The 14,456-nt window shown below is 42.1% G+C and overlaps 1 protein-coding gene across 2 annotated transcripts in view; it reads right to left on the reverse strand.

Annotated features, from left to right (window-relative positions):
- gas2a (growth arrest-specific 2a) overlaps nt 1-14,456 on the reverse strand; it is a 71,063-nt gene that overhangs the window by 17,910 nt on the left and 38,697 nt on the right. For both annotated transcript variants that reach the window (XM_014126049.3, XM_014126051.3), the window contains exon 3: nt 6,202-6,341. In XM_014126049.3, the coding sequence (XP_013981524.1) occupies nt 6,202-6,341 (140 nt within the window). The remainder of the gene's footprint in view (nt 1-6,201; nt 6,342-14,456) is intronic.

The raw sequence follows: 14,456 nt of genomic DNA on the forward strand, positions 1-14,456 counted from the left end.
GACCAGCTTACTGGATGACTGGCTGACTGGCTAGCTGGCTGGCTGGCCAGCTGACTGGCTAGCTGGCTGGCTGACTGGCCGGCTGACTGACTACGTTTCAAGTCCAGTCTCTATCCAAACATGATCTATTGACCTCAGAGATACAAATGTTTTTCCCCCTATTTTCTTTTAGGGGGAGTGAACAGAATTTCTAGGTCAGACAAGCCCAAATAATCCCAAACCATTTTCTCCAGAGTTCCTGTCTCTCTCTCTCTCTCCCTCCCCCTCTCCCTCCCTCCCTCCCTCCCTCCCTCCCTCCTAGATCAATAGACTGCTCTATATTCATAAGGGGCCTCCCTACGGCCATTGACCTCAAGTATTTCCACACATCTGTGCTACTAGCTGATCTACTCACACCAGCATCAGGAGACCCACCACCAGCAGCTCTGTAACAGACTACCACCAGCATCAGGAGACCCACCACAAGTAGCTCTGTAACAGACTACCACCAGCATCAGGAGACCCACCACCAGTAGCTCTGTAACAGACTACCACCAGCATCAGGAGACCCACCACCAGCTGCCCTGTAATGGCTCAGACCACTGTTCAAATACTATTTGAAATCATTCAAATACTTTAAAGCGTTTGCTTTAGTCTGCCTGGAGCGCCAGATGGGCGGGGTTTGCACTTTTGCAACCTGTATTCTATTTCTAGATTCTATTGGTTCCAACCTGTATTCTATTTCTAGATTCTATTGGTTCCAACCTGTATTCTATTTCTAGATTCTATTGGTTCCAACCTGTATTCTATTTCTAGATTCTATTGGTTCCAACCTGTATTCTATTTCTAGATTCTATTGGTTCCAACCTGTATTCTATTTCTAGATTCTATTGGTTCCAACCTGTATTCTATTTCTAGATTCTATTGGTTCCAACCTGTATTCTATTTCTAGATTCTATTGGTTCCAACCTGTATTCTATTTCTAGATTCTATTGGTTCCAACCTGTATTCTATTTCTAGATTCTATTGGTTCCAACCTGTATTCTATTTCTAGATTCTATTGGTTCCATTACACCAGGCAAGCTCAATCAAGCCCAGCTAAATGACTCCAAATTATTTCAAATACGATTTGAACACTATTAAAAATGTACAACGTAAACTTCATGCTTGGTGTATTTCCCATCAAGGATTCTAACAAAGTTAACCCGTTTCTGTCATTAGACTAGTCGTATGAAACAGCATGGTCAGAGATTTACAAGCTATACAGTACCTTCCTATACAGTTTAACAACCTATACACTAACTCTCCATACAGTTTAACAAGCTATACACTACCTTCCCATACAGTTATTCTCACTCTAACTTCCAGCATGTGGCCTCTACTCAAATATGGGGCCCCAGAATGGGGACAGCTTGTACCAATAGCTATATACAGCCATGGTATGACATACCACAGACCTTGCAGAAACAGACTTACTTAAATACCTTTAAAAGATACATTTTGCAAAGACTCACTAACCATAAAACTGGCCTATCGGGTCATGAAATATCAGTTGCTGCAGGACTACTAGCCTCTTATGTGAAGGTTATTGGCTTTCATCTGGCATAAGAACTGATTTCAGTTCAGCTGACATGAGAACAGATTGCAGTTAATCTGGAATAAGAACAGATTGCAGTTCAGCTGGCATAAGAGCTGATTTCAGTTCAGCTGGAATAAGAACAGATTGCAGTTCAGCTGGAATAAGAACTGATTGCAGTTCAGCTGGAATAAGAACTGATTGCAGTTCAGTTGGCATAAGAACTGATTGCAGTTCAGCTGGAATAAGAACTGATTGCAGTTCAGCTGGAATAAGAACTGATTGCAGTTCACCTGGACTAACAACTGATTGCAGTTCAGCTGGCTTAAGAACAGATTGCAGTTCAGCTGGAATAAGAACTGATTGCAGTTCATCTGGACTAAGAACTGATTGCAGTTCAGCTGGCTTAAGAACAGATTGCAGTTCAGCTGGCATAAGAACTGATTGCAGTTCATCTGGACTAAGAACTGATTGCAGTTCAGCTGGCATAAGAACTGATTGCAGTTCATCTGGACTAAGAACTGATTGCAGTTCAGCTGGCATAAGAACAGATTGCAGTTCAGCTGGCATAAGAACTGATTGCAGTTCATCTGGACTAAGAACTGATTGCAGTTCAGCTGGCATAAGAACAGATTGCAGTTCAGCTGGAATAAAAACTGATTGCAGTTCAGCTGGAATAAGAACTGATTGCAGTTCAGCTGGAATAAGAACTGATTGCAGTTCAGCTGGAATAAGAACTGATTGCAGTTCAGCTGGAATAAGAACTGATTGCAGTTCAGCTGGCATAAGAACTGATTGCAGTTCAGCTGGAATAAGAACTGATTGCAGTTCAGCTGGAATAAGAACTGATTGCAGTTCAGCTGGCATAAGAACTGATTGCAGTTCAGCTGGAATAAGAACAGATTGCAGTTCAGCTGGACTAAGAACTGATTGCAGTTCAGCTGGCATAAGAACAGATTGCAGTTCAGCTGGCATAAGAACTGATTGCAGTTCATCTGGACTAAGAACTGATTGCAGTTCAGCTGGCATAAGAACAGATTGCAGTTCAGCTGGAATAAGAACTGATTGCAGTTCAGCTGGAATAAGAACAGATTGCAGTTCAGCTGGAATAAGAACTGATTGCAGTTCAGCTGGAATAAGAACTGATTGCAGTTCAGCTGGAATAAGAACTGATTGCAGTTCAGCTGGCATAAGAACTGATTGCAGTTCAGCTGGAATAAGAACTGATTGCAGTTCAGCTGGAATAAGAACTGATTGCAGTTCAGCTGGAATAAGAACTGATTGCAGTTCAGCTGGCATAAGAACTGATTGCAGTTCAGCTGGAATAAGAACTGATTGCAGTTCAGCTGGCATAAGAACTGATTGCAGTTCATCTGGACTAAGAACTGATTGCAGTTCAGCTGGCATAAGAACTGATTGCAGTTCATCTGGACTAAGAACTGATTGCAGTTCAGCTGGAATAAGAACTGATTGCAGTTCATCTGGAATAAGAACTGATTGCAGTTCATCTGGACTAAGAACTGATTGCAGTTCAGCTGGACTAAGAACTGATTGCAGTTCAGCTGGCATAAGAACAGATTGCAGTTCATCTGGACTAAGAACTGATTGCAGTTCAGCTGGACTAAGAACTGATTGCAGTTCAGCTGGAATAAGAACTGATTGCAGTTCAGCTGGAATAAGAACTGATTGCAGTTCAGCTGGAATAAGAACTGATTGCAGTTCAGCTGGAATAAGAACTGATTGCAGTTCAGCTGGAATAAGAACTGATTGCAGTTCAGCTGGAATAAGAACTGATTGCAGTTCAGCTGGCATAAGAACTGATTGCAGTTCAGCTGGAATAAGAACTGATTGCAGTTCAGCTGGCATAAGAACTGATTGCAGTTCATCTGGACTAAGAACTGATTGCAGTTCAGCTGGAATAAGAACTGATTGCAGTTCAGCTGGAATAAGAACTGATTGCAGTTCAGCTGGAATAAGAACTGATTGCAGTTCAGCTGGAATAAGAACTGATTGCAGTTCAGCTGGCATAAGAACTGATTGCAGTTCAGCTGGAATAAGAACTGATTGCAGTTCAGCTGGAATAAGAACTGATTGCAGTTCAGCTGGAATAAGAACTGATTGCAGTTCAGCTGGCATAAGAACTGATTGCAGTTCAGCTGGAATAAGAACAGATTGCAGTTCAGCTGGACTAAGAACTGATTGCAGTTCAGCTGGCATAAGAACAGATTGCAGTTCAGCTGGAATAAGAACTGATTGCAGTTCAGCTGGACTAAGAACTGATTGCAGTTCAGCTGGACTAAGAACTGATTGCAGTTCAGCTGGCATAAGAACAGATTGCAGTTCAGCTGGAATAAGAACTGATTGCAGTTCAGCTGGAATAAGAACTGATTGCAGTTCAGCTGGAATAAGAACTGATTGCAGTTCAGCTGGAATAAGAACTGATTGCAGTTCAGCTGGAATAAGAACTGATTGCAGTTCAGCTGGAATAAGAACTGATTGCAGTTCAGCTGGAATAAGAACTGATTGCAGTTCAGCTGGACTAAGAACTGATTGCAGTTCAGCTGGAATAAGAACTGATTGCAGTTCAGCTGGAATAAGAACTGATTGCAGTTCAGCTGGAATAAGAACTGATTGCAGTTCAGCTGGAATAAGAACTGATTGCAGTTCAGCTGGAATAAGAACTGATTGCAGTTCAGCTGGAATAAGAACTGATTGCAGTTCAGCTGGAATAAGAACTGATTGCAGTTCAGCTGGAATAAGAACTGATTGCAGTTCAGCTGGAATAAGAACTGATTGCAGTTCAGCTGGAATAAGAACTGATTGCAGTTCAGCTGGCATAAGAACTGATTGCAGTTCAGCTGGCATAAGAACTGATTGCAGTTCAGCTGGAATAAGAACTGATTGCAGTTCAGCTGGCATAAGAACTGATTGCAGTTCAGCTGGCATAAGAACTGATTGCAGTTCAGCTGGAATAAGAACTGATTGCAGTTCAGCTGGCATAAGAACTGATTGCAGTTCAGCTGGAATAAGAACTGATTGCAGTTCAGCTGGCATAAGAACTGATTGCAGTTCAGCTGGAATAAGAACTGATTGCAGTTCAGCTGGAATAAGAACTGATTGCAGTTCAGCTATCAATGAAGTGGGTTGGATACTGATACTGTTTTACATGTTTAACAAAAAAAGTATTAAAAAAATTGTAAAATAATCTCTCTAACCACATACTAATATTATGTCTAGGTTTCAGATAGATAGGCTAAATATGAACACTATCCTGTGTAATCAAAGCTAGGCTAAATATGAACACTATCCTGTGTTATCATAGCTAGGCTAAATATCAACACTATCCTGTGTTATCATAGCTAGGCTAAATATCAACACTATCCTGTGTAATCATAGCTAGGCTAAATATGAACACTATCCTGTGTTATCATAGCTAGGCTAAATATCAACACTATCCTGTGTTATCATAGCTAGGCTAAATATCAACACTATCCTGTGTTATCATAGCTAGGCTAAATATGAACACTATCCTGGGGTATGATAGCTAGGCTAAATATCAACACTATCCTGTGCAATTATAGCTAGGCTAAATATCAACACTATCCTGTGTAATTATAACTAGGCTAAATATCAACACTATCCTGTGTTATCACAGCTAGGCTAAATATCAACACTATCCTGTGTTAGCATAGCTAGGCTAAATATCAACACTATCCTGTGTTATCATAGCTAGGCTAAATATCAACACTATCCTGTGTAATCATAGCTAGGCTAAATATCAACACTATCCTGTGTAATCATAGCTAGGCTAAATATCAACACTATCCTGTGTAATCATAGCTAGGCTAAATATCAACACTATCCTGGGGTATTCTAGAAGCTTCACGTCCAAAGCAATATCCTGATTTTTAATCTGAAGATCTCTGAGGTTTTTTACACTGAAATGACATGGTCTAGGTTGCATTCTATTGGCCTTCTTAATACTCTGAGTCAAAGTATTTTATTTTTAAGAATTATATTCCAAGGTGGCGGTTAGTCCATGAGTTATTGCAGTAGTATTGTAGCATTCAATTCGAGGACAACAAAAAACAACAACAAAGGTATTGGCTGGCAATCTATACTATTTTTATAAAGATTAGCACCGCATGGGACAACCTAGCCTCAACTAAATCAGTCTGGTTTTCACCACTATGATTCTTAGCCTGGTCCCAGATCTGTTAGTGCTGTCTTGCCACTTTCATGGTCATTGGCATATCAAACAAACCAAGCAACCAAACAAACCACAGGAGTTGGCTATAAGGCACAAACAGATCAGGGCTCGTAATCAAAAAGCATCTCAGAGTATTAAGTGCTGATCTAGGATCAGATTTCCCCCCCTGTCCATATAATGCTATTCATTATGATTTAAAAAGCAAAAAGGCAAAACTGATAATCCTATGTCAGCACTTTAACTTTGAGACACTTTTTGACACACAGGCCCTAGATCAGACTAGATCCCTGCCTTGGTTTTAACTTGCTCCGGTGTAGGTTTCCCAAAGCTTTGCCGTTTCCTGGACCAGGCAAATGACCAGCCACCTCGCCATTGGTTCTGATTTACTATTCGAGGTCAGCATGATAGTGTGAAAAGGGCATAGGTTTCTCAGTACCTTTCCATTGCCAAGAGGCAGTTCTCCATGGTTCTGAGTCTGGTTCTGCCTGAACTTCTCCTGTAGCGTCTCAGCCAGCTGGCACAGCAGGAAGCCATTGTCCAAACGCTCCATGAAGCTCTCTGCTGTGATCTCCAGACCTGAGGTGGAGAGGTATGTGGAGGGAAGGAGAGACATTAAATAGATGTTAATACTCTGAGATGCTTTGTGATTACGAGCCCATTATATATCTCTCTCTCTCTCTCTCTCTCTCTCTCTCTCTCTCTCTCTCTCTCTCTCTCTCTCCTCTCTCTCTCTCTCTCTCTCTCCTCTCTCCCTCTCCTCTCTCTCTCCTCTCTCTATATATATATATATTACTGTTCAAAAGTTTGGGGTTACTTAGAAATGTCCTTGCTTTTGAAAGAAAAGCACATTTTGTTGTCCATTAAAATAACATCAAATTGATCAGAAATACAGTGTAGACATTGTTAATGTTGTAAATGACAATTGTAGCTAGAAACGGGTGATTTTTTTTAAATGGAATATCTACACAGGCGTACAGAGGTCCATTATCAGCAACCATCACTCCTGTGTTCCAATGGTACGTTGTGTTAGCTAATCCAAGTTTATCATTTCAAAAGGCTAATTGATCATTAGAAAACCCTTTTGCAATTATGTTAGCGCAGCTGAAAACTGTTGTTCTGTTTAAAGAAGCAATAAAACGGTCCTTCTTTAGACTAGTTGAGTATTTGGAGCATCAGCATTTGTGGGTTCGATTACAGGCTCAAAATGGCCAGAAACAAAGAACTTTCTTCTGAAACTCGTCAATCTTCTTGTTCTGAGAAATGAAGGCTGTTCCGTGTGAGAAATTGCCAAGAAACTGAAGATCTGTTTACTACTCCCTTCAGAGAACAGCGCAAACTGGCTCTAACCAGAATAGAAAGAGGAGTGGGAGGCCCCGGTGCACAACTGAGCAAGAGGACAAGTACATTAGAGTGTCTAGTTTGAGAACAGACGCCTCACAAGTCCTCAATCGGCAGCTTCATTAAATAGTACCCTGCAAAACACCAGTCTCAAAGTCAACAGTGAAGAGGCGACTCCGGGATGCTGACCTTCTAAGCAGAGTTACAAAGAAAAAGCCATATCTCAGACTGGCCAATACAAACAAAAAGATTAAGACGGGCAAAAGAACACAGACACTGGACAGAGGAACTCTGCCTAGAAGGCCGGCATCCCGGAGTCGCCTCTTCACTGTTGACGTTGAGACTGGATCTTTAAGCTGAAGATAATTAAGAGTCCAAGTGTGCCGTGTTGGTAAAGGTTCTGCCTATAAGATAATGGTGAAGAAATGTAAGATTTACATTTACATTTTAGTCATTTAGCAGACGCTCTTATGCAGAGCGACTTACAGTAGTGAATGCATACATTTCATACATTTTTTTTTTTTTTTTTTTTGGACAGTAGCCTACAGTTCCTAAAGCATGTGTGACTGAAAACACTGTATGTCATAAGAGAGAGCAACAAAGACACAGTCTTACTGATAGTAAGGCCATGTGAACAGCTCTTAGACCTAGCATGCTGCATAACATGACACAGTCAGACTAATACAGGCCAGGGGCCATCTGATTCTGCACAGTAATGATACACTCTCCAGAGATCTCTCTCACTCACTCACTCACTCACTCACTCACTCACTCACTCACTCACTCACTCACTCACTCACTCACTCACTCACTCACTCACTCACTCACTCACTCACTCACTCACTCACTCACTCACTCACTCACTCACTCACTCACTCACTCACTCACTCACTCACTCACTCACTCACTCACTCACTCACTCACTCACACTGATCAACATGTGTTATTCCTAGTTGACTGGCATACAGACAACCATTCCTTCTCAGTTAGATCATTCTGACTGCAATAGGAGGTGGCAGGGGGGGCAGGGGGGGGGGGCGTCTCACTGTGGAAAAGAAACCAGGGGGATTTCTGTCTTCATCTATTTTTCTTTTGGTAGAGAGAGGAGGGGGCTGGAGAAGAAGGAGGGTTAGGGTTTGGTAGAGAGAGGAGAGGGCTGGAGAAGGGGGGGTTAGGGTTTGGTAGAGGGAGGAGGGGGGGGGGGGGGGGTTAGGGTTTGGTAGAGAGTGGAGGGGGCTGGAGGAGAAGGGGGGGGTTAGGGTTTGGTAGAGAGAGGAGGGCTCTGGAGGAGAAGGGGGGGTTAGGGTTTGGTAGAGAGAGGAGGGGGCTAGAGGAGAAGGAGGGGGGGTTAGGGTTTGGTAGAGGGAGGGGGCTGGAGAGGAAGGAGGGGGGTTAGGGTTTGGTAGAGGGAGGAGGGGGCTGGAGGAGAAGGAGGGGAGTTAGGGTTTGGTAGAGAGAGGAGGGGGCTGGAGTGGAAGGAGGGGGGTTAGGGTTTGGTAGAGGAGGGGGCTGGAGAAGAAGGGGGGGTTAGGGTTTGGTAGAGGGAGGAGAGGGCTGGAGGAGAAGGAAGGGGGTTAGGGTTTGGTAGAGAGAGGAGGGGGCTGGAGAGAAAAGAGGGGAGGTGGGTTCAGGGGTTTTAATGAGTTCCAAATGTTGTAATTGATCCAAGAGGATGGAGGGAGAGACAGGGAGAGAGAGAGAGAGAGAGAGAGAGAGAGAGAGAGAGAGAGAACTTGGGAAATACCCTTTATTCCTGCCTTATTCTCATGCAGTAACACTTTCTATTAACTATCCTTTATAAACCATACATCATTAGTAAATAAATCAACTATTAACAAATGATTAGTACATTATTAGCAACTATATTACTTAAACATTCACAAATCAATATATTTACTAATAATGTACTAGTTTTACAAACATTTATAAATAATTATAAATCATTTGCTAATATTTAGTTAATTATTTACGAATGACCTGGCTTATAAAGCATACTTAATCTAAAGTGTTACCATCCCCTGGGTCCTCATCAGAGAATGGCTGTTTTCAAAGCAAATCTGAGATTTACATTTTTAATTTAACCTTTATTTAACAAGGCGAGTCAGATAAGCACAAATTCTTATTTACAATGACGGCCTACCGGGGAACAGTGGGGTTAAACTGCCTTGTTCAGAGGCAGAACGACAGATTTTTACCTTGTCAGTTCTGGCATTCAATCCAGCAACCTTTCGGTTTACTGGCCCAACGTTCTAACCACTCTAGCCAAAGTACATATATTATATGTCTTGTTTATTGAGGCCTTTTCAAACATATGTACAGGATTAAGAACAAAACATTATATTTTTTTAAGTGAGAAGTCGGCATTGGTCTGAAGCCGAAAAAGAAAGGAAATTCACATGAGCACCACAATGCCTACCACCCATGCTATACCAAGGTTTTCCAGCACACATCTTTAGCTTACTTTGACCTAAGTTGCTCTATTGTATTTCAATCAATGTGTAGGATTGCTTAATATTCAAACCTTCTCAAAACAGCCTAATTCATACTCTTAGAGGAAGTGCTCCACAAAAAAAAAAAAAAGTGATTTGTACTGTATCAGACTTGAATTTCAATAGAGATAAAAGCTCTAATCAAATCCAGACATATTAATGTGCTTTAGAACGATACTTTTGGTTTGGGCTGGAAAGGGATTATTCTCGGGATGGAACGTTTGTAAAATACCAGGAAAATATTCAACTCGAGTCTGTAGCTCATTGTTTCGATGTTTAGGGTTTCTGATGAACCATGATGTGTAGGTATAATCATAGTGACATTGGACTAGTGCACTTACAAGTGTCTTTGGGGTTTTCGAAAGAAAACTAAAGTGCTGTCTAAGGCACTGCATCTCAGTGCAAGAGGCTTCACTACAGTCCCTGGTTCGAATCCGTGATTGGGAGTCCCATAGGGCGTCGTCCGGGTTTGGCCAGGGTATGCAGTCATTGTAAATAAGAATATTTAAATAATTTTTCCACAGGTGGACTCCGATGAAGTTGTAGAAACATCTCAAGGATGATCGATGGAAACTGGATGCACCTGAGCTCAATTTCGAGTCTCATTGCAAAGGGTCTGAATACTTATGAAAATAAGGTATTTATGTCTTTTTCCACATTTTGTTACATTAAAGCCTTATTCTAAAATTGATTAAATAAATACAAATCCTCATCAATCTACACACAATACTCCATAATGACATCACAATACTCCATAATGACATCACAATACCCCATAATGACATCACAATATCCCATAATGACATCACAATACCCCATAATGAGAAAACGAAAACAGGTTTTTAGAAGTGTTTAAGGATCTGGGGACCTATGCCAAATCTTTTCAGTCTCCTGAGGGGCAAAAGGCGTTGTCGTGCCCTCTACACGACTTTGTTGGTGTGTTTGGATCATGATAGTTCAATGGTGATGTGGACACCAAGGAACTTGACACTCTTGACCCGCTCCACTACAGCCCTGTTGTTAATGGGTGCCTGTTCGGCCCTCCTTTTCCTGTACTTCACAATCATCACTTTTGCCTTGCTCACGTCAGGGGGAGAGGCTGTTGTTCTGGCACCACACTGCCAGGTCTCTGACCTCCTCCCTTTAGTCTCATCGTTGTCGGTGATCAGGCGTACCACCATTGTGTCGTCAGAGTTCTGCATGGCCACACAGTCGTGGGTGAACATGGAGTACAGGAGGGGACTAAACACGCACCCCTGAGGGGTCCCCGTGTTGAGGATCATGAACTCATTATCTTGACAGTCTGTTTAAATGGACAGTCTGTTTAAATGGACAGTAAGCTTTTGTTGTTCTTCATTCACTCTACTAATAGAATGTTTATTTATCTTGCTTGTTAAAATGTAATTGTCTAAAACAGTTGATGTGTTGAAAACAGTCCCATAGCTAACCAAGTTTGTAAGCATTGCCGTTTTCTTTTGACTGTGAAAAGATCGCACAAGCAAAAGCAAAGATGTTGACGTTAAACCCTGGGTACACCTGCACTTCCTGACAACTTTTTACCTGGATGGCGACTTCAGGTTTTCGGGAATACATTGAAAGCACCTGGACACTGCTGTGTTAATCAAATTTGGATTATAATGACAAGAAGAAAATGTAATTGAAAGAGGAAGGAGCGTACTGAAATCAATGCATACGGTAAGAGACCTTTATATCTCAGTGTTTTAGAACAGCTGAGATTCAGCTGAAAAGATGTTGTTAGCATGGTCAGAAATGCTACAAAAAGGTAGCACATCATTGGTTCTTAATAATGGACAGAAATTATCACCTGAGAGTGATAATTTTTTAATTAAATAAAAACTGCTGCACCTACAAACTTTGTCAATCCGCCAATTGTTTATTCAATGATCACTTTATAGACACAATAGTCTCGTTTTAATTTGATGTCTAGAATTTGAGCTAGGTAGGCAGCAGAAAATACTCTGAACACTAAATCAAATCAAATTTATTTGTCACATACACATGGTTAGCAGATGTTAATGCAAGTGTAGCGAAATGCTTGTGCTTCTAGTTCCGACCGTGCAGTAATATCTAACAAGTAATATAACCTAACAATTCCACAACAACTACCTTATGCACACAAGTGTAAAGGAATGAATACGAATATGTACATTATAATATATAAATGATTGATGGCCGAACGGCATAGGCAAGATGCAGTAGATGGTATAGAGTACAGTATATACATATGAGATGAGTAATGTAGGGTATGAAAACATATAAAGTGGCATTGTTTAAAGTGACTAGTGATACATGTAATTACATCAAGATGGTAAGATGCAGTAGATGGTATGGCGTACAGTATATACATATGAGATGAGTAATGTAGGGTATGTAAACATTATATAAAGTGGCTAGTGATACATTTATTACATACATTTTTCCATTATTAAAGTGGCTGTTGTTGAGTGATTATGTTGGCAGCAGCCTCTCTGTGTTAGTGATGGCTGTTTAACAGTCTGATGGCCTTGAGATAGAAGCTGTTTTTCAGTCTCTCGGTCCCCGCTTTGATGCACCTGTACTGACCTCGCCTTCTGGATGATAGCGGGGTGAACAGGCAGTGGCTCGGGTGGTTGATGTCCTTGATGATCTTTTTGGCCTTCCTGTGACATCGGGTGGTGTAGGTGTCCTGGAGGGCAGGTAGTTTGCCCCCGGTGATGCGTTGTGCAGACCTCACTACCCTCTGGAGAGCCTTACGGTTGTGGGCGGAGCAGTTGCCGTACCAGGCGGTGATACAGCCCGACAGGATGCTCTCAATTGTGCATCTGTAAAAGTTTGTGAGTGTTTTTGGTGACAAGCCAAATTTCTTCAGCCTCCTGAGGTTGAAGAGGCGCTGCTGCGCCTTCTTCACCACGCTGTCTGTGTGGGTGGACCATTTCAGTTTGTCTGTGATGTGAAACGCCGAGGAATTTAAAACTCTCCACCCTCTCCTAAATTGCTAAACGACCCTGTTAAAAATCCGGTACGTTTTTCCTCGGTAAAGGCCGCACGGCTCATGACGTTAGGCAGGGAGTGTATTGTGTATCTCCAATCAGGTTGATTTGTGAATTTTCATTGACATTGACTATAGATATAATGCTTTAACCAATGTCATACTATTGTGGGGGGGGGGACAATCTTTTTCATGTAATTGTCAAATCTAGACCACAGATGAACATTCCGGAAGATCATCAAGGAAGATATCGTCATCAGTAGCTGATTATTTGCAAACTGGTAGGGAGCGCGAGGCCAGATAAACCTTGTGATGTATCTGTTTCCTGTAGTCTCCTCTCCCCCCCCCCCCGGGGCTAACCAGACCACATCAGAGGCCATACCTCATATCTCAGCTCAGCTGGCTACCCAATGCTAACAGATAGGGACGCACACACACTTCCTAATGCTAACAGATAGGGACTGACACAGATAGGAAGACAGTGTCAATATAGGGTCAGATAGGATCAAACGTTACATGCTGATTTGAAGCACTTCCTGGAATAGGAAGTGTTGAAAAATCAAGATGGATTATACAGTAGTCTACAGCTGAACTTCTTTCTATCATACATTGTACAGTAGGCTTTTAAAGATGCTAATAATAGCCATTATTCAATTAGGAGAAGGTTACAATGTGTGTGTGACACACTCAGGGGCGTACTGGCCGAAATGCCAGATGGGCTGGTCCATTTTAAGCCCAGTGGGCCTGTCTAATTATTATTATCTGGCTAATAATGAGGACCTCAAGGGAATAAAAAAAAATGGGCTGATGTGTTAGAAATGCCAGGGCTGATTTCTGGTCCCAGTCAGCCCCTGGACACAATCTCCATTCCAGACTCATTAACGATTGATTGTCTAATGACCTTCAGATCAACAGGATAATGCAAATCCATTGAGAATCCATTCAAATTAAAGGAAATAGTAAACAATGGCTGAAGCTGATTAGGCTACAAAAGTATCTGCACAATAACTCACTCACTCACTCACTCACTCACTCACTCACTCACTCACTCACTCACTCACTCACTCACTCACTCACTCACTCACTCACTCACTCACTCACTGACTAACAGCAAACAACAGGCCATCACCTGTGTTTAAGGTGTACACAACGTGGTGTAACACAGTTAGATGATTGTTTGTTGAACAGGATATGCTTTGGACAGCTTTGCAAATCAGACACAGCAACATCAAATTGCTTCCTGAACTATGATCAGTCAAAGTTACAACCCCATGACTGAAACAGCATGCAGAGACTGGTTTGGCTGTTGTATTTTTACAAACATGTTTACCTTTACTCAACACAACACACATGCTTATTAGATATCATGCTTCAGTAACCCAGCCTGGATCCCAAAGAGAACATTCCTCAGTAGCCCAGCCTAGATCCCAAAGAGAACATGTCTCAGTAACCCAGCCTGGATCCCAAAGAGAACATGTCTCAGTAACCCAGCCTGGATCCCAAAGAGAACATTCCTCAGTAACCCAGCCTGGATCCCAAAGAGAACATGCCTCAGTAACCCAGCCTAGATCCCAAAGAGAACACGTCTCAGTAACCCAGCCTGGATCCCAAAGAGAACATGTCTCAGTAACCCAGCCTGGATCCCAAAGAGAACATGTCTCAGTAACCCAGCCTGGATCCCAAAGAGAACATTCCTCAGTAACCCAGCCTGGATCCCAAAGAGAACATGCCTCAGTAACCCAGCCTGGATCCCAAAGAGGCCATACCTCAGTAACCCAGCCTAGATCCCAAAGAGGCCATGCCTCAGTAACCCAGCCTGGATCCCAAAGAGAACATTCCTCAGTAACCCAGCCTGGATCCCAAAGAGAACATGTC

The sequence above is a fragment of the Salmo salar genome, chromosome 10 (assembly GCF_965601325.2).
Source record: "Salmo salar chromosome 10, fSalSal1, whole genome shotgun sequence".
In the NCBI taxonomy this organism is placed as follows: Eukaryota; Metazoa; Chordata; class Actinopteri; order Salmoniformes; family Salmonidae; genus Salmo; species Salmo salar.